Below are 20,182 nucleotides of genomic sequence, written 5' to 3' on the forward strand. Positions count from 1 at the left end.
CCAAAATTACCTTGAACAATCTCGGCACACACATTAATACTTGAAATTATAAAGTTTGACATCATGTCTAGTTGCAAGAGCACCAGCAGACCTGAAAGTGTAATACATCAAAGAAACCAGTTAGCCCAGGGAACCTACCAGGAGGATGTGTTTATGCTGAAACTGAGCACTGACTCAAATTCAGCCCAAACTCACATCCATTATAGCACACCACAGCCAGTGCAGTACAGCATGAACACACCTGAGCAGCTGTTGAACACAGCAGCAGCTGAGCCACAGCAGTTTTGAGCTCCCAGCAGGTTCATTTCACAAATATGAGCTTCCCACCTTAGTTTCACGGGCTGTACTGAGCTCCAAACTTCCTTTTCTAGACTGACGGCTACTTTTCAAGCCATGAGAGCTAGCTTAAAGCTAGCACAGGTGTGTTCTACTCTCTGCTGCAGTCAGATGCAGAGATAGAAGCAAATTTGCTGTGTTTGAGAGAGGGCTGAGGGATGAGTGCTATCGCAAAACATCTCTGAGCATCCTATTTCAGTACATACAGGACAAAATCATTCTCACTTCTGGCTCCAAACTGGACTGAACTAACGAAACAAAAGCTCTTCTCCTGAAGCATAGGGTGCTCTCCTGGGAGGCAAAAAGGAACTTGGTAACACTGTCTTTTTGAAGGCAGTATACCAGAGGACCATTTCTTTTAAAGCAAAAGAAATAAGTCAAAACAATCTTTACATAAGTCTGTTCTTATTTCATTTATATTATTACTAAAAACAAGAGCAGCAAATCTACAGAATCTTGGTTTTCTGTGATTTATCCTGCACCCCCAGTCCCACTCCCTTCCCCCCAGTGCCCCAGTGTCTTGCAATGCTTTTAATTCATCACACACTCCCACTGAAATACTTCCTGGTACCTCCCAAGTGCTTCATCCCCTCTCCCCATACACTTCAGTATCCCCACTCTCTTGTACAGCTCCAACCCATCTTTGCTCAGTCTGCCAACTGTGTGCAAGAGGCAGCCTACTGTGAAATGTAATTAATATCAATGGATTCAAAAAATCTTGAGGGAGAAGGGCCAATGGACACACATAGGTCAGAGCTGCTTTATCCCTGTTGCTTTAGAAAACCAGGCTAAGAAACAGCCCTTCCCTCTGACCACAATTTTTTCCCATCCCAAAACAAGAATTTCAGTTGCTACTATTCAGTTGCTTTACAAAGTGTCTTTTGACAACAGAAATGTAGGAGTATTACCGAGCTGTTGCACAACATTGAACATTAACTCATGCGAATGGAATCATCCGTACACATCAAATCATACCCCAAGAGCAACTCTGTTCAGAAAATAAGCGCTGAGCACAAGTATGGGAGAGGTAGCAAAATAACCTTGAAAAATAATATGAATTAACATTAATAAAATAACACTCCCCCCACACTAAGAAGTTATTTCAAAAAAATTTCACTGTAGACATTAATACGGTTCTCATACAATAATTGCCAGTGTACGATCTCTTTGGGCAATCTAATTGTCATACATGCTTCTTTCCATGCATGGAGCGCTTTGGAGACTACGAAAGGACACTGGGAATTTGCCTGCAAGACTGCAGCAACACACAGACTCAAAGGCATAAGATTGCTTCTCCCTTTTATTTGCACATAAAATACCTTTTGAATCACAGAATCACAGGTTGGAAGGGACCTCAGGGATCATCTAGTCCAAGATGTGTAACCCACACAATATCAAATTTGATGGAAATTTTTCACTTTTATGAAGTTGAAAATTAAAACCTCCATTCCTCGAAGGTGTTGACAGCAAAGTAAATACAGAAAAGCCATAAAGTAGGCAGTAAGCTAGCTGACACAAAACCAGGGAGTTACTTTGCTTCAGGGAAAAATTAGGTTTCTTGGGCTTCCCTGAACCTGCTAACCTTGTCAGTCATAATTAGATGACAACTGAAATGTTCGGGGATTTCTGCAGAGGCATCCTCTGAGAAGAAATCTTAGACATTTCTGAATATTTTAAAATGTCATTTATCTTCCAACTTCGCTTTCACAGATTTAAAACAACTCATAAAAGGTAAGGGTAACATGCCTCATTATTAATATGGCTCCAAACTGGCCATTTATCGTTCCGGCTGGCTACTCTGGTAGCTGTGGAAAGAAGTCGAACTATCTGCTCAGCCAAGACAAATTATCCTTTTACATGAAAATTTCAGAAGAACTGAACCAATGCAACTATCTCATCTATGCAAGACACAGCATACAGACAGAGAGCCAGAGAGACAAAGGACTTTTCAAGGCTCACACACAAGGATCGAGAGGCTTTTAGCAGAGCAGGGATTTTTAACACAGGAGTATCCCATCAAGGAAGAGCTTGTCAATCCTGTTCACTTTAGCCCTGTGAGTTCCACTTTCATTTTTCCTGAACTGAAACTAAATTTAACAATCACAATTTACGTAAAAAGCAAAGACTATTTGCCCATTAATAAACTTAACAAAAAATTTCTTAAAGTGGTCATGAACTGAGCCTTTGGTGGGTTTCCCCAGCCTACCTTAACTAAGATACAGAAAACACATCTGAAAAAGCCTGTCCTTTGACAAGAATAAATGTTTCTGGACTCTCTTATGTAGGAATGTTACTGGTGATAAACAGAGAGGAAAGTAACTTTCAGTAACAAAGAAAAGGGGTAAATATTTGAATCTATGGATCCTTAACTGGAATGACAGAAATTTCCAACCCCTTACATACCATAATGGTATTTCATACTTGTAAGACTGGTATTCCAAGTTTCCATTTGCTACAGTAGTGCCAAAAATTATAGGACTACCCTGGCCCTCCTTCCATATTGAGGAGTGTAGTATAACCCATCATTAAAACACAACCACCAAAAAATGTCCGGAAAAGTAAAAAAGTTCAGACATGAGTTCAAGGGAGAACACAGATGTCTAGAGAAGACAGTAAGAGAGACAGAGGCAGGTGAGAGAGAGCAGACAATGCAGTGATAAGCACAACTGACTGAGTGGTCTGGCAGACACCAAGCATCTCTTTGAACCCATCAGGCTGGAGAACAGCTGTTTCCAAACTTCAGTACTGAGAAGCTCCAAGTTTTTTTGACAAATGAACATGTGTCATCATTAACCTTTACGTTAGAGGCAAGGTACGGCGTGGGATTGCCTCCCATGGTCTTGGAAGGCACTGGAGGTCCTCTGATCCATAGGCGCCAGCATGAGAGGTGCAACTGGAACCTATAGATCTCCATGTTTCCCACTATCCATACACATACAGACCCGGTCACATGTCAAAATCCTCACTCCTGACACCCTGAAGCGGCATCAGGAGCTGCTTACGTGTCACCCACCGATGAGGGAGACAGGTGACCTCCACAGGGGCACCCACCCAACAAGGGGCACGGCGGGGCGATTTCACACATTGACCTCTGACCCAAGCGTGTCATCACGGCTGATGGCCTCGCACCTCGGGGGTCTGCAGTGGTGGGGTCCCCCCAGCGCACGCTGCCACAGACCTCGAGGAACGCGTTAAGGAGACCCCCCAGGACGACGCCCCAATGCCCCCAGCCGCCATCTCCCTCCCCGACGCCTCAGACGACCGTGACAGGGCGGTGGGTCGGCGGTTCCCCCCCCCCGCGCCTGACGTCACGGCGCCCACCTGACACCGTGACAGCGGCGGAGGCGTGACGCCAAACCATGACAACCCCAGAGGACACCTCGTCTCGCCTCAGCAGGTCTCCCCGGCGCCGGTCACCGACTTACCCTGCTCGGCGGCGGCCGCTGCCATCCTGCTGCCTCCTCCCCTCGCTCAGCGAGCTGATGCAACAGCGTGTCCGGAAGCGTCGCCCCGCCCCGCCCCGCCCGCCGCTACGCTATTTCCGACGGGTGCCCCGCGTCACCGCGGCAACGGGGGAGCACCGCCCCGCCCCCCCCCCCGCCACCACCTTCCCGCCAAACCGCGGCCGTCACGCAGCCAATCTCTCCTCAGGGGCGGCCGTTGTGTCGCAGGGGGTTACCTCAGCCGGGCGGCCGCAGAAGCGACCTCGCAACACCTCCCACCCTCAGACCACAACGTCAGCGAGTCAACTCCAGCTTTTAGCTCAACCGTCTTTTATTACTGTGCATCAAACATAAGTTATGAGCAAAAAGATACAAAACAAAATGCAGTCGTTTCAGAAACCGAAGCATTGCAATCCTCTCAAAAACAGCAGCAGCCTCTTCATTCTCACTGCCTGGGGCTCAAACAGCACGGTCCTGCCTCACGCAAAGGGAAGCGGGAGCTGGAGCACCTTGCTCTGAAGCTGGCATCCGGCGCCTGAGTTTAATATCATACAACTCAAAAGACCTTAGTGAACATTGCAACCGGAGTCCATGTTAACGCCGACAGCATTAAATCACTTCCAGCTCCCCGTGTGAAGGTGAGCAGGATATCAAGTCCGTGCCATCACTTTTACTAGCAGTTTGTCAACATCCTCATTTACAGGAAGTTTGTAGACATATATATGTACACAGAACATTTTTTAAATTCATTGTAAACATTAATCTGTACCTTCTAATTTACTTATAATGTTATTACTTTTTAAAGTGTTCAATACATTATCATAAGCCTTGATATCTAGATGCCTTAACTCATCCAGTAACTTAATAATAGATTGTTTCTCTCCCAGTGTGTTTTTCCAGGTGAGAAGCATCTGATAAGATTGCTCTTCTATATCATTAGGGAAGTCATAAATAATTTTTAAAATATCATTTTCATTAAGATGAGTTCTCATAAACCTCTTCCATTTTTTTGGTGGTACTTCATTTATGAATGCCCAAAAGCTATCTCTCAGTTCTGAAAGAGAAAATACACATCAGCTTAGGTTTTGCAATACAGGGTTTTTTTCATAGCTAACATACATCCTTTCCCATTAGATTTCAGCCAATACACACACAGACCAAACAGCAGCAGCAAGGCCAGGTTTGGCACCTAAAAAGCAGCAGGACAAATGGTTTCCTACTGAGTGATCTTGAAAGAAGCTAAAGGTATTAGTCTACATATCTCAAAAGTAGTCTCTTAAGATGAGATGCCATTCAATAAAGGTGGTTTTGAGGAAGGTTTCATTGGCCTGCACATCTTCACTTAAGCTTAATAGGGCTACTCAACAGTGGGCTTTAACCACTTCACTATGCTACTGGTATAGTGGGGTTTGCCATGCCAAGATCAGCATAAGCAAAACCCATCACTTGGACATCCAGCGCATCAACTTGCTGGGCACACGCAGATGTATGGGGATTTGATGCAGTCTTCCATGTGAGTGACATCTGACAGAAAGATTTCCTGCTCTGACCTACACCTCACTAGTTAATGCAGAGTACACTGCCGCAATGCAGACTTGCTTAAAACATAGAAAAAAATTTTGCACCATCGTTATACTTAAAAGCACTATTACACTGTGGGTTTAGAGGAGAAATGGAGTGAGGAGCGGCTAAAGTCACTTGGTTTGTTCAGCCTAGAGAAGAGGAGACTGAGGGCAGACCTCATCATGGTCTGCAGCTTCCTCACAAGGGAAGGAGGAGGGGCAGGCACTGATCTCTCCTCTCTGGTCACCAACAATAGGACCCAAAGGAATGGCAGAAGATGTGGCAGGGGAGGTTTAGGTTGGATATTGGGAAAAGGTTCTTCCCCCAAAGGGTGGTGGAGCACTGGAACCGGCTCCCCAGGGAGGCATCACGGCCCCGAGCCTGACGATATTCAAGGAGCACTTGGACAATGCCCTCAGACACTGGGAGTGAATTTTGGGTTTGCCCTGTGCAGGGACAGGAGTTGGACTTGATGATCCTTGTGGGTCCCTTCCAACTCAGGACATTCTATGATTCACTGTACCCCGTGCCAAAAAGCCGTGCTTTAAAGTAGAACAATTCGCCACAGGGATTACAACTTCTCTCAAACGTAATAATAATCCTGTTTCAGCACATTTTTACAAAAAACTGAATGCCTTGTAGCACTGAGCAATATTCTTTAGCCTCCCTACACTATTCCTTAAGTAGACGAAAGTCAATGGGGGGAAAAAAACCAACAACAAATTCCAAGTGCTGCCAATTTATGGAATACTTACCTTTTTGAGAGAGATCTTTAACAACTATTCGATACTTTGCTTCTCGTACCTGTAATACAAAGTTGGACTGTTACTCCAACATATCGGACCACTTCACTCACGATTATTCCTCAGCTACTTGATAGCTTGCTTCAACAGCACACATGCCAGTAAGGGGGAAGGGGGCAGATTTCACAGCACAGCTGAAAGTATTTGAGTAAAGAAAATTGCATACTGAAACAGCCACACTACTAGCTCCAAAGCAAAACAACAAGGTAACACATTTGCTGCTATTGCAAAATAACAGCTTCTGTGTAAACATTGAACAGGGGCAGAGCAGTTAAATAAGGGACTAGTTTGCTTTCTCAAGATATCACTTCCCATACTTTCTATTACATCTTTAAAGCAAAACCTCCTCTTCCCTATCATTCTGCCTGAAAACAGCATCTATCACTCAAGGAATAGCTAAGAACTCTACTGAAATTACACGTGTATGAGAGAAAATACAATAATTTCACACACACACTTACCATACAATTTTCTGGTATCCTGCCACTTGCTGCATTCTGATGAAAAGCAGGATTCTGCCCAGTTTTTGCTGGTAGTGAAGACTCAGCAATCCTCCTCCAGCACCTTTTCATGTGTTGCCTCCAGCCCCCGGACAGGATAGTGCCCCGCTCAGAAAGCGCAACACTCTTTTCCTCTGGCGACCTGGTTTTTACTTCCAGTTTAACATTGGTTTCCTCTTGCCCCTCCAGGCTCTCACCAGAGTTCTCACCCTCTGGGCTGGTTGTGTTATTTGCATGTGCCTCCACTTCTGGTAAAATCAGGCTTTCAGTACTGCCCTCAGACTCCTGCAAAGAATAAGAACATATCTTAAGAGATGTTTCACAGGTAGGCCTTCAAGGACAATCTGGAGGAAGAAAACAGGATACTTAAAAGTTACCAGAAGCCAGAGAAATATTAGGAGAGCTGCTTTTCTGGCAGAGTTACAAACACACAAAAGTTACAGCCTTTACAGGCTTGAATTTCAAATGGTTTCAGAGCTTAAACTCCCCACTTCGCTAGCATTCTGCTCCCACTGGACTGTGGGGTAAGGCTCACAGGCTACCTCCATGACAAACGCAGGGAACTTTTCCTGATGTTTTTACTGGAGCATATTGCTGCTTGCTCCTCTCTAGGTATGGAAGGTATGCACCTGTCCTGAGGCAGGAGGAAATTAAATTGCCTTGCTGCACCTGAGCTAACTAACAGCAACAGGGGCCTGAAACCTATAATTCTATCAAGGCTAATGTTCTCAGAGCTTTTGCCAAGCTGATAATAGTCTATAAGCTCAATGTAAGTGCCCTAGCTTGGATTTCTTTCGGCATGATAAGTTTTTCTGGGAGGCTTACAAACTAGAATCAGTTGAAAGAAGCCAGTGAGTACCAGTGCACATTGCATAGTTTTGTGAGAGGACAAAGAGGGAAGGAAGTGAGGAGGGCTGTATCAATTTTAGCATTGTGAATACATTAAACAAGCACGTGCCAGGGACTATAGCTCCAACTTATCAAGAACAGTATAATTACAAAGGAGACCAGCATCCATCTGGCATATAAGCTAGTGCTAAAACTAGAAAGGTTTAGGATTTTTTTTTTTTTAAGGTAGAAAATGAGGGCGAGGAGTGACTTTTTCCCCAACTTGTGTTTGTTAAGGAACAGTTTTCCCATGAGCATAAGCCAGTGTGATTTCTGTTTCCACAGTCAGCAACCCACGTGTGACACCACCATGTGACCAACACACGTAAGCAGGGGTGTGAGGAAAACCACCCCCTGCATCACACACATAGTAGTACATCATCCTCAATGAATCGACTTTGTTTAAGGGTACAGACAGGTTAAACAAGTTGATCCTATTTATACAGAGTAGTTCTTAAATAGGTAACCAAGTGACCAAAGGTACACAGCATGGCTAACTAATAGCTGCTGCTCTATTTTGGAATGAAATAAAGTATCAGCAGTATTTTTTTTTCTTGCAGCAGAATAAATTCACTGGTACTTTGGAAAGGACAGCATGTTGGTCCCAAAACACCTGGTTGCAGGACTGGATCAGCATAGCTCTTCTTAGCAAATAAGCCTTTTGTTACAGTAGCATGAACACTCCAAGTGTGCAGATGTTGCAACTCAAGTCTGTGACAACTCATGTCAGAGCTAAGCATCGCCATACACCAATTTGTGATTGCATTATTCTACCTCCATTTTATTCAAAATTAAGAGATGTTGTATTTGCCTATTCCTATGCTACAGCATTTTGACCAGGTTTTTTGTTAGGTTTCTTCATCAGCTTCTATGAATACACAAAGCGCTGCAAATCTGGCCACGGCGTGGGGGGAGACACAACCCAACAAAAAGCCATGGCTGATTCATATATTTGAGCCACTTATGGACCTTAAAAGAGAGAAGAGTTTAAGGTGATGTTTTTAACAGATCTTTCAATCCTGTTTCTTCAGTCTTCAAATATTTGTGACATAATTAACATGAATTTAATTACCTGTAATGTTTAACTAGTAAGATTAGACAAGAGCTCACACACTTGGCGAGTAGTGCACGCATTGGGTGGGGGATGAGGCAGGCAGCAGGGAGAAGGTGCTGTACACATGCTACGAGATGAATTTGGATGCTTCTCTTAGATCCTCATCAAGACAAATATTTGTTTTACAGCTTGGTGTTACACATCATTAACTACACTAGTGAAGACTGAGCTCATTTTTGTCTCACCATGCTGTTAGGAGTACACCTTCTAAAGAGAGAAGCTAAAGCTAGACTAGCTAAATACAAGCTAGTCTCTTACCTTGCAAAATGCTAGGCTAGCAATAATTGTTTTAGACTGAAACAGTATGGTTCTGAAATAGTGTTTGACTACAGGATGCCAGGGTAAGCCTAGCTTTAAAGTGGAACATATGCCAGCAGCCAGTCTCCACTTTGTAAACCCTTTTCAGGGGGGTACTTCCGAACTGGTACACTCCAAGCCCTTAACACCTCGTCTTATGGGGCTGTCTAAGTCCAAAACGTTGAACTGCCGTGTTCTGGTCTGTAGCTTGTGACATGTGCCCAAAGATAGGAAGACTCAGTCACTTTGCTGGATCATGAGAAGTAAGCCTTATGAACAAAAAATGTTGTCGTCAAAAAGCAAGGCAAGCTAGAACACCACCACACAGGGAAGTGATAGCTGACTCTGCCCAGGGAATACACACATGAAGCAGCAAAGAACCAATTGGATCAAGGCATAACTTGGAGAGAGTTTGAAGTGAAAGCTTGCACTTTAGGCTAATTTTTTTCCACTTTCAAAACATCCTGGCCACAGGCTCTGGAATGTTTCCAAGGGAAGTACTGGAAAGGCCAACTGCAGTGGACACATGCAGCTAACGAATGCATCAGGCCCTTGCTAACATCTGGCCCTGTATGAATCATAACTTGTTGCATCACAGGAACACATCCTACCAGAGGTCTACAGTGAGGCAAAAGTTGAGAGCTGTGTATCAGCTACAATTAAGCTGCACAAAACTGAGATGAAGCACTTGATCCATCAAATACTTACCAGACCTTTCTCCATATCTTTATCAGTTGAAGCAGCTGGAAAACAAGATAAATGTCTAAGAAACTTAGGAATTGCAGCAACTTAAACATAGCTGAATTCATACACAATTTATATGCAGTAGACACATTGATAACAAGCCAAAGCTCTAAGACAAGCTATTTAATTTCCTTGACCTGTCATACATTTAATGAGAGCACTACCCTCAGCTTCCAAAAACGGCACAAACACTGTGCCTTCATACAGGGGATGAAGCATCCCTTTTGGTGAAATACAGACCACAAGATGCAGTTTGGCTTTTGAGCCACTCTTTCAACCTCCCCCCTTCCAGCTTATGCATCTTGGTATTTTTGTGGGCTATTGCAACACAGGAGAGAAGGCAGAAATTTTCTTTACTGCAATACAATCAGTAAGACACTATTTGAACAAAAGTTAACATGCAAAATTCAGAATAATTTTCAACACTATTCTAACTAAACTAGTTTCAAGAACTTCAATATACAGTAGTAGAAAGAAAAGTTTCTCAGGAAAATATTTCTATTTCCACTAAAAAAAAAAAAAGAATTCACACAGAATTTATCAACCTAACATTCCTGTTAAGGGACTCAAGTGATGAAGGGGAAACAATTTGTAGAAAAAGCCTCCACAGCCAAACACAGTGAATGAAAGTAGTTAACGATATAATTAGTTGCTACTTCTTGCTTCATACATCTGAGCTCACACACAGATTTCTCTTTGCCAATAGCAGAAGTCCTTTTAAGGACCTTACACTAATCTTGCTTTGAAGCAAAGGCATCTGCCAGCAAAGAAAGAAAGCTCATAGCTAAGTTTATGCATTTTATTTACTGAACAAAACTAGATTCCATTATATGGGAGTTGCTTAATTGAATCGCATACTAAACGAGCTAGAGCTTTTGTGTTACCCTATAAGGTAACACCAAAACCAGGGATAGCCTTAGCACATGCTTTGCCTAGTTCTGGGAAGTTATGGACAGTAATCAAGCAGTTACCTTTATCCCTCTTCAGCTTTCTAATTCCTAAGAACATCAACAAAACAGCAACCACTACCACCACAATCACAATAATCCAAACAAAGGCTGTACTTCCTACAAAAAAAAAAAGGAATAAAATTAGTACCACAGCAGTCCCCAAACAAGATATTTTGAAGTGCAAGTCTTCCCTGCTTACCTCAAGAGCAGCCAAAGCTCAGCACTAGTACAGTGACCCAGCTAGCTTGTCCTGGCAAAGGCACTGGGACTATCAGCTGACCTGAACATGCAAGTACTTGTTTGCACTGCACATCACTATCCCAAAGGCAGCGGGGGATTCTGTATAGAGCTGCAAAACAACTTCTACAAGGTTTTCTGAAGAGGTATTTAAGAAAAGGGGGAAAACAAATACACAAAAGACAACAGCAGGCTTCAGCTGCTGTAGTGTTGGCAGCATCAGTTCCTTCTTTCTCTAGTGTAGCAGAAGCTGTCTACCAGCACAAGAGAAAGCCACTCCATACACATCTTCTCAGACACAGGAGACATGGAAGAACTCTTTGCACTATCCATAACTTTCAACAGTGTCACTGTTACAGCTCTGAAAACCCTGGCAATAAATGCAGCTTTTTACTGAGTGAAATTTAAGATAGTTTGTCACTCCAACACCTTTGGGAACTTGTCCCTAGCAAGTAACTTCCAGACCAAAATACAGAGGCTCTTAAACTTGTTACAGTAGTTCAAACCACCATTTTGCAGACTTCTCTGGTGTTATTAGCCTGAAGCCACACACCCAATAGACCAAGCTGAGAGGTATTTGTGTACCAGACCTTGATCAGGTAAGCCACATCCTAGGTCCATAGTAGCATTGCAGTTCCGCACAATTTCTTTCCCTTCCGGACACCTGAAGTGGATGGCAAGACAGGGTTGTATCAACATTTCCAGAGCAATATGCAGCTCCACCCAGGCCTATTGGTTTGGGTTTTGTTTTTTTTTTCAGGCACAACTTAGAGACATGAACAGAACATGCATAAACAGATAGCTTTGTTAGAAGTGCACCTTTAAACAACCCAAGATAACACTACAGTATTAAAGAGAAGCAAAGCAGATAGAGGCTAACATTTATGAGCCTTAAGTGGCAGGGTAAAACCCCCCACAGAGCAGATGCATTGTTCATGCACACTTAGTTTCCTTCAACAGCTGGTTCTACCTCCCAAAATTTTGGACTGGCTTCTACAAAGCTCATTCAAGTGATTATGTGAGGAAGTACTACTGTGAAGGCAAGAAAAGTGTAAGCTTATAGTCATAAGCAATAAGCACAATACCAAAATACATATCTTTCTAGGCCTCAACATCATGTATTTTGATGCCTGAAATTTAAATGCATGAACAACACATTTGGCTTCAGGGTAGTTATTTACAGCTTAATAATGCATTAGGTATTGGCACAGATTGGGCCACAGCTCCAACGTTCCCTAAAAGGAAACCAGTCACTTACATTCATTATCAAACTTACATTTTACTGCATCTCTGACATATTTCACAGCCCTCAGCAGGGCAGAAATACCCTTGTTTGCATTGGCATTCAGTATCGTGCGTCAGAGTACAGGGTCTCAAAGTTATCTGATCTAAAAATAAAATATAAGTTACAAAGTAAATATAAGAGTTGCGACTCTACAATGATGCAAAAATTACTCAGGCCATAAAGGCAATTTATTTATAAGTTCAATATCCTCAATGACTGGAAGTGCAAAAAACCCAGAGGACCAGGCTTTCTGCATTAAAAAAAAGGGGAAAAGGATTAAGGTTGCATCAAAATTGTGCTTGGTACCCTCTTTGCACTGTCTGCACAACAGGCATTCTTCCAAGCCGTTCTCATGGGCAGTATAACCCTCTCCTTCCGTGCAAGGGACACATCTTCCTCTCAAATGTGAGGCACTGCAGTGCTGAGCAACATAAGTACCTGTGGAAGGTGAGAACCAGCAGCAGCAGCAGTCTCAAGGGATCATTTAACAGGCAGAGGACTATAACAGGACATTACAACACAAAGCCATTTTTGGTGAAAGCTCAACTCCTCCTCGCACGCGAACAGTGCGCCACGCAAACCAAGGAGGGTCAGGAGGCATATTCGCAGCTTGCTGCTCCAACAGGGAGTGGTGGCAAGCAAGGCATCCAGCCAGGCCTCTGCCGGGATGCACCAGCAATGAGGGTGACTCACTGCAGCAGCTCACAGTCACCCACATGGCCAGCACCATCTTCTCTGAAGGGAGATGGCAGGCACAAGGAGAATTGCTCATGACAACCTCTTATCCTTCGTTTGAATTATCTTTAAATACATCCAAGAGCCCTCCAATGCTACCTAAGGGCAGGGTGCTTCTGAGCACAAGGCTTGTAAATTGTGCACCCAGCGAGTGAGGAGGGGAGAGCAAAGGCAAACCAAAGTTTTACCTGCAGACACAGAAATATCAGAATTCCCCTAGGCATGTTCTTTGTGCTAAGTGAAGGATTTAAAAAAAAAAACCAAACACAAAAAAACCCACACCGCCACCCGACTTTGAACCTCAACAGTGGGCAGAGGTTTCCTGGCTTGCCGCCAAGGCGCCTCTCCCAGTCGTCATCTATTGCGTAAGGGGCTCTCAATTCAAAATGGAGCCCCAAGAAGCCACCACAGCTCCAACCAAGCTAACACTTTCAATGGAGGAAATGTAAAACACAATATAGTGACACAGTCATTGCCACAGGGGAAAAAAAACACAGCCATTAGCAGCTACAAGTGCCTGAAGCCTTACCTGCTGGACAAGCTACACAGCAGCGACCTTCATGTAAGTATTCTCCCACTCCACAGTCCTCTGCTCCAGTTCCAGGCATCATCAGCAGTATAACCTACAGCAGAAACAAAAAGGCGTCTGAGTGACTCATCCTCCCAGGACACGATAACCATCTCAGGGAGATGTTCCTGTAAGGACTTGAAAACACCTTCAGAAGTTTATGGGAAGCCACAAAGGAAACCCAAACTAATTTCTGCTAAGTGTGCTGCTCATGGAGGTAATTACAATCAAAGCCGTGGGATTAGAGCAGCACCATGCAGCGGCTGTTGAGCTTTAGGCAGCTGTTCACCCAGCTCCCACCCCCATTTTAAACATCTATTTCTTTTTACTAATTCACCACAACTGAACTTCAGAGGCCGAGGTTTCTGCCTCGTCTAAGGGGTTCGTTTCTCCCTCAGCTTTTTTAGTTCAGGAGGGCCAGCGTTAGCCTCCTTCCCGCACAAGGGAGGAAACGCCCCAGAGATCCCATCCAATATTTCTCCGCAATCTTTGTCAGAAGGCAAGTAGTTCTGACTCATTAACCAAATAACTTACTGCAGCCACGGGAGCATTAGGAACACCGGGTGTTTTAAGACCCCGTGAGCCGCAGAGCCCTCGGCAAGCCGGAGCGGACCAGAGCGGGGCGGCGGGGGCCAGTACGGCGGTGCGAGGCCTCCAGGTGCCTCCCAAGGAGGCCAGCGGGGAGCCCAGAGGCCGCGGGTTTCAAGCCACCGAGGTACCCGCCTCGCTTCCAGCATGGAGGCGAGAGAGAGCGGTGAAACAGAAGCAGGGGACGGGGCGACCCGGCGCTGATAACCGCCTGCGGCCAGTTTCTAGGCTGAAACCGAGAGTCCCGGCTCCCGCGGCGCCACTCTTTGGACCACCTGCCCGGGGGACTGTAAGTCTCCCTCATAATTGTATAGTTTCGAAACCCACCATCTTCAGAATTAGAGGAGGAGAGGGCCTTTGAAGAGCTCGCTCCCGCCCTGCAGGGCCCCCGCGGGGAGGCGGCACGGGCTGCGCCACCTGCCTCCCCCAGCCCGCAGCCGAGCTCAGGGGCCGGCTTACCACCACGGCAGCTGCGCTTCATATGCTTTTCAGGCTTAGGAGAGCTGCGCTAACGCCGGACTCCCGAAACTTCAAGCAACACGCAATAAAAGTTACGGGAAGTTACTAAAGTCTCCTGAAGAAGAGGAGGGTAAAAAACCCCCGCAAGGCTCCTCCACACTGGGCTTGGAGGAAGGTGTGGGTTTTTTTTCTCTCCCTCTCAAAAGTAGGGATTTGGGGCTGGCTGCGGCCAGGCGCCAGCCTCGACTCGCGGGGAGCAGGTGGAGGACGAGCCCCTGCCCGCACACACCGGCCCGGGCCCGAGACGCCCCCCGCCCCGTCACTCACCACCAGCACCCCCGCCAGCGGTCCGGCTCCCATGGCGGCCCCACGCTCGGCTCGGCTCAGCTGGGCTCGGCTCAGCACAGCCTGAGCTGTGCCACCGCCCCTTTATCCGCCCCCGGGGCGGGTCGCGCCCGCCCCCGCGGGGCTTCGGAGCCCTCGCGGGGGAGAGCAGCGGAAGAAGCGGGGTGCGTGTACCCCCAGGACGAGCTGCCCGCTGCCGGGGTCAGCGAACACCCCGTCGTGTGTTAAGATATGGCCTGGTACCGGGCTTTGCGCCTGGTAGGAGCAGGAGGAAACCACGCTAGGAAATGGTCCGATCCCTGCCTCCCCACCCGGGCTGCTCGCTGATCAGGAAAAGGTGGGGCGAAGGAGGGAAACAGGACTTTTCCAAAACTGCACAATGCCCATGACCGGTGGATAGCTGGGTTTTCTAAAGCCCTGAAAGGGTTCTCAACTTTTTTCGCCAGCAGTTGTTGCTCCTAGAGAAATAACATTTCTGGCCATGATTTTCCTGAAGAATACCTTTCATCCTCCATGTGCTCGTAAGTGGCATGTACAAACATTCACCTCCACATGTTGTAATTGGATTAAAACTAATGAATGGCACAAAGGTTTATAGATTGTTCCTTTTGGGATTATTTTTTAATCCCCTGTGGCAGCAGCAGTAAATGTTGGAAACACCTCCTCTGCTAATGCATAATTAGTTTATGTAGGTCAATAGACTCTTTCTTTGAACAGTTCTCACGGTAATAGCATTTGTTTTATTTAACTGCACTAACACGTCCTGGTAAAATCCCTGCGGGTGCGTAGTTTAGTAAAATGGAAATGATCCAAAGAATTTAAAGCATTTGCTTTACACCTAGGGAAGGCTTCCTGTTCAGCACTGCCACTCTTTCATTTAGGTGGGCTTGGGGATTATTTTTTTTTTTTAGTAACTATTTCTCAGTCCCAGAATACATTTGTACCCAAGAGATGCAAATATCCCTACAGAGAAGAGAGGTTCCCGTTAGCAGCTCAAATGCATGGTCCCACCAGGGGATGTACGTGATAAGGATGGCTGCGCTGACAGGCCAGAGGTGTGCGGACTTGCTGAAGCATTCAAAGGGATATTTAGGCAGGAAATCAGCAGACATGTCTGCAGAGCATTAGGAGCCAACGCTTTCAAGGTGCGTATGGGACTTTTCATAGCCAGGCAGGCATTATTGTCAGCTGCACGTTCTTTCACAGGCAGAGGTCAGAGGCACCCCCCTCACCGAGGCTACACCGCATGTGGCACAGTTCAGACTTCCTCAGAAAGGAGTTACTAGGATGACATCCTTCAAAAAGGCACCCCATCTGGATTGACAACCTCAACATTCTTCAAGGATGATTCCTCGGGGATGAAGAACCCTTTGGTCTTCTGGACACTCGCTAGTAATGAAATCACTGTCACCCTTTATTTTTTGTGGTCTCTTTCTTGAATGTCAGCTTCCGGATGCTGGCTCCAATCCTCTCTGTTCGTGTCACTATCTATTCTCTATCATGAAGTTACCTCCTTAATATAAAGGCTTTCTAAGTCCAAGACAAGTCTGTATGACAGTGAAAATCAAGGCAACCACTTTTCTTTCTGTTTTGAGGAAGTTGCTACCATTAGAAGACATGAACAATTTGAGCCAGAGTGGTATCAAAATGCTAATGCCGGTCTAACTTATGGCCTGTGTCTGAGATTCCTGAAGGCCTTTTCCTGTAGCTTTTCCTCTAAAAAGCAGGGCCTATGAGTTGTTTACTTGTAAAATGCTATAAAACACAAAACCGAGTTCAAGCACACAAATAATTTCTCTGATAGACTGCCACTGAAAGTTGTGTGTAGTTTTATTTCAACATATCAAGCACAAACAGGTTTCCCCTAACTGGGGAATATGACGAGGAATGTACTTAAAAATTCGGAAACATTTACATTGAAAGATAGCCCAGACTGGCACCACCACTAAGTCTTTTAAGGCTGTATATATAGCAGTACTTACCACTTGGAACTACTTCAGGCCAGAAAAGAAAGGCTTAGTATTTTCCGCAGTCTACAGAAAATATTGCAAATCCTTAAAAAAATGGTGTAAAGTAGGAAGACTATAAACAGAATTGAACAATGCAGTGGCAAAACCCTTCCTCCTTCCTGACCTTTCACAAATGAATGTGCCTACAACCGAACACACGTACACCTATATTGCTCCTGTCCTCACCTATCCTGGGCAGTGGATTCCTCTCTACAATGCCAGTGTGTGGTATTTTAAAACAGCCATATAGCAAATAATAATAATAATATTAAGTGACCAGGTTTGACAAACAGGCGTGTCTGACGTTACACTCGAAGGGCCCGGTCCAGGACACCAGTCAGCTCCCTAACCGAACAAGGAGCTTTCACTGAATACTTCCCATTTCCTAAAGAGGAATGGCTCTAGGAAATTGTGCATATTTACAGTTCCTGTGGAATGGAAAATAAAACGCATCCTGAGGTCCCATTCTGTGTGTGCTGACAAAACAGATCATGACTTAATATCCCGGGGGTGTATCTTTTTTGGACCAAGTGTGCTCCCTCCCATAATTAAAGGCAGCCAGGCAGGCACCGTGGACATCAGTTCTTTACAGCTCCCCAGCTGCGCTCCCTCATAGAGCTATGAACCAGGACGGCGTGACCTTTCTGAAATGCTGGGGTGTTTACTGATTTGGGGGTACCAATACTTCTGGGTAATTATTAATTGCATCAGAAAATGACAAGACATAGAAAACAAATTGCACAATTAAAGCTACATTTGGCTTCAGCATTAAGGCCCGTACAGGTTAAGAGGTCCTTGAAGATGTACATGTAGAAGGCAAAAATGACATAATCTGCAGGAACAGAGTTTTGCAGGTTCCTAGGTCCCTTTCCAAACTTGTTTTTCAACTTTCTTCCACCTCTGCTGTGTTGGCTCTAAAGTGCTTTGGTGCCTCGCTGGGCTCCTTGCGTGAGTGGCTCCCCCCTCCTGCAGCCAGTAACCATTATTGCTGCCAAACGTAGTGATTTTATTTGAAGACATAATTAATGAATAGTTGACACGTAAGAAAGATGCAGAGGAGAAACCAACAGCGAGAGTCCAGGAGGAAGCTTTCAGAAGAGACCTTCCTGTGGAAGGACTTTTTGTTCAGCGCGCTGAGGTTTCTGGAAAAGAAAGCGGTGTGTTTATTTGGGTGTGTAGGGAGGCGTGCATTCACACGTGTGTGCGTACCCCGAGCTTCCACACTGGGAGGGATCCCTGTCCTTCAGAGACACCCTCACAGGTACAGCGCTGTGCCCCACAAGCTTTACCTCCCCCCTCTTTTTGACAGAAAGATAAGTACTCCTGGCTGCTGCTGGATCGGGCAGAGCATGCTGGTTGGCATGAGAAGGTGTAAGGGCACAACCCCCCAAAAATCTCTTCATCCAGCACCCACTCACAAAACCTATACAACCTGTACAGCCCTGTACAACCCCAAGAGCAGCACAGAAAAGCTAAAGCCATATCACCGATGGCTCCGGCATCTCGAAACGGTGGGCTCCATGTGTGATCCCACCACAGCAAAGCCTCGGCAGGGCTGGATAATGCTCCTTATGCCGAGGGGAATCAGCAGGGCTCCCTGGAGCAGATGTAGCAGTTAATACTTCCCCTGCCCTCCCCACAGGAGTCTGCAGTGCAAAGCCGTTTGGCAGCAGCAGGTTAAGCAGGTGTGCTCACTGCTTACCTCAGACAGCAACTAGCATTCTACACAAAAGGCTGGAATTTAGTGCTTTTCACCCACAGAGCCCAGTTTTCTGACCACACGCAAGCAAATTCACAACATACTTGATGAGAAGGGAGACCCCGCACCTTCTTGCCTAGCAGAGATTTATTCATAGCCAGGACCTGGCCCAGCCCCTCCCAACTTCTGCAGCTGTTTTGCAGTTGGGAGTGCCAAGAGATGCTTAACATGCTGAGGTGATGCTTTTTGCCCCACAGAGTCTTAAGAGGAAGAGATTTCCTCACTGTTTCAAGTAGGGGATAGTTGTGCCTTTTTGGTGTGTTAATAGGTTACCTATTGAAACAGCTGTTAACTGCATCCCTACAGCTGATAGGGATGCTCCAAAGGCTGCAGTGAAGGAGTTAAATGCCGCAGGTTACTTTTAGCCCATTAAGATCATTGATTTGATGAAAGAAAATGGCTACCTGTGTATGTCCTGTTGGGCTCTCTGTAGGGACAAGACGGCTGAATGAATTTCCTTCAGGTGATTCATTTCTTTCCCGCACTGAGCACACAGGCTTTCAAACCCTGTAGCAAAGTATGGAAGGACATTATGTCTTGCATCACTATCTTTGGTGGTGGTGCAAAACACAAACCAGGTTCACCCAGCAAGTGGCTGGCTCTGATAAAATTCTCGCAGCCCGGGGGACACTCTCAGGAGGAAACTTGGTGAGAAGGAGACAGGGGACATAATCTTTCACTCCAAAGACACAGGTCAATGGAGCAGGTCCTATAACCCTGGCCTGAGGCCCCTTCTTGGCTCTTGGGAAGCAATTTTTCCAGCATCCTCCCCAGCTGAGGCATGGGAGGGGAGTGCTCACACCTGCCCCATCTCTGAAACATTCAAGGTCACCTCCAACAAAGACTGAGAAAGGGAATGAGAAACATCAATTGGAATATCAGTATATTTTTCCAACGTGTTCATGCCACCTTGTACCTGCTGGAATTACAGTGTACTTTTGCAACGTGTGTGTCAGGAGTTGGGAAGCCCATGTTGGCATGGATAGCACAAGGCAGAAAAAGAAGAATGTATGGAGAATAGAAAAGCAGAACATTCTCTGTGTTTGCCTGTGGGCCATGGGCCCATGGCATTAACTGGGCTGGGAAATGTCCCAGGGCTGGCTCAAGGAATAAGGTACCAAGGGGAGAACAGCCTGACCCTGTGATACCCAAATACTTGCCATCATCATCTGAGAGCTCCTGTACCGACTCTGGTGTTGAACAGCTGCTTTCTGTATTCTGGCTGTGGTTGGACGGCTGATCACTGGTTTTGCGGCGCCTGCAGTCTTTGGCAGACCTCTGGATAAAACAGGGATTTAAAGAGACTCGGTCACTGTCAAATTGAAGACTCTTGTGTTTGGCTTTAGACAAGCCAGACTTTGGGGTGCTGGGGAATATCTGTGAGATTGCAAAGTTTGATTGCTTTCTCAGCGACTCCTAGTAGTTGGACTCCTGGCAGCTACTTAAGGATATTACACACATGCCCTGAACAGAAGCATTTCCTCAAACGATAACATCCGTTAGACACACATCCAAGTTATTCTTGTTGTAGCTTTAACTAACACATACTAGTGATTAAC

The 20,182-nt window shown here is 45.6% G+C and overlaps 3 protein-coding genes across 12 annotated transcripts in view; all 3 read right to left on the reverse strand.

The window, feature by feature from the left end:
* CARS1 (cysteinyl-tRNA synthetase 1) overlaps positions 1–3,868 on the reverse strand; it is a 34,654-nt gene extending 30,786 nt beyond the window's left edge. The window contains exon 1 of one of the 2 annotated variants that reach the window (XM_064452542.1): positions 3,762–3,868. In XM_064452542.1, the coding sequence (XP_064308612.1) occupies positions 3,762–3,786 (25 nt within the window). In that variant the 5' untranslated portion in view covers positions 3,787–3,868. The remainder of the gene's footprint in view (positions 1–3,761) is intronic. The other variant, XM_064452543.1, reaches the window with a different exon arrangement.
* A 224-nt stretch (positions 3,869–4,092) lies between these two features.
* Positions 4,093–15,100, reverse strand: LOC104040804 (tumor necrosis factor receptor superfamily member 10A). 2 transcript variants are annotated; one of them, XM_064452544.1, is made up of 10 exons: positions 14,838–15,095; positions 13,425–13,518; positions 12,467–12,598; positions 12,152–12,263; positions 11,466–11,539; positions 10,660–10,755; positions 9,653–9,687; positions 6,607–6,930; positions 6,098–6,146; positions 4,093–4,833 (listed from the first exon to the last, which is right to left on the reverse strand). In XM_064452544.1, the coding sequence occupies exons 1-10, from the start codon at positions 14,868–14,870 to the stop codon at positions 4,538–4,540; spliced, it is 1,245 nt and encodes a 414-aa protein (XP_064308614.1). In that variant the 5' UTR covers positions 14,871–15,095; the 3' UTR covers positions 4,093–4,537. The 2 variants fall into 2 exon arrangements, with proteins under 2 accessions (XP_064308614.1, XP_064308615.1); XM_064452545.1 differs by lacking the exon at positions 12,467–12,598 and having other exon boundaries at positions 14,838–15,100.
* Positions 15,101–16,667: 1,567 nt separating this feature from the next.
* The window catches only part of OSBPL5 (oxysterol binding protein like 5), a 141,323-nt gene continuing 137,808 nt past the window's right edge, over positions 16,668–20,182 (reverse strand). For all 8 annotated transcript variants that reach the window (XM_064452538.1, XM_064452541.1, XM_064452540.1 and 5 more), the window contains 3 exons: positions 19,784–19,901; positions 19,028–19,130; positions 16,668–18,006 (listed from right to left, as the gene is read on the reverse strand). In XM_064452538.1, coding sequence (XP_064308608.1) covers positions 17,871–18,006; positions 19,028–19,130; positions 19,784–19,901 — 357 coding nt within the window. In that variant the 3' untranslated portion in view covers positions 16,668–17,870. The remainder of the gene's footprint in view (positions 18,007–19,027; positions 19,131–19,783; positions 19,902–20,182) is intronic.

This window comes from Phalacrocorax carbo, chromosome 5, assembly GCF_963921805.1.
Source record: "Phalacrocorax carbo chromosome 5, bPhaCar2.1, whole genome shotgun sequence".
Taxonomy (NCBI): Eukaryota; Metazoa; Chordata; class Aves; order Suliformes; family Phalacrocoracidae; genus Phalacrocorax; species Phalacrocorax carbo.

What these genes read in the sequence shown, in the direction of transcription:
- LOC104040804 (XM_064452544.1), bottom strand. Translation starts at nt 14,870, where the DNA reads ATGGGAGCCGGACCGCTGGCGGGGGTGCTGGTG. An exon ending in ATGTGGCTTACCTGATCAAG is followed by an intron (nt 10,756 to 11,465) that starts GTCTGGTACACA and finishes TTTTTTTTGTAG; the next exon opens with GAAGTACAGCCTTTGTTTGG. An exon ending in AAAGCTGAAGAGGGATAAAG is followed by an intron (nt 9,688 to 10,659) that starts GTAACTGCTTGA and finishes CTTGTTTTCCAG; the next exon opens with CTGCTTCAACTGATAAAGAT.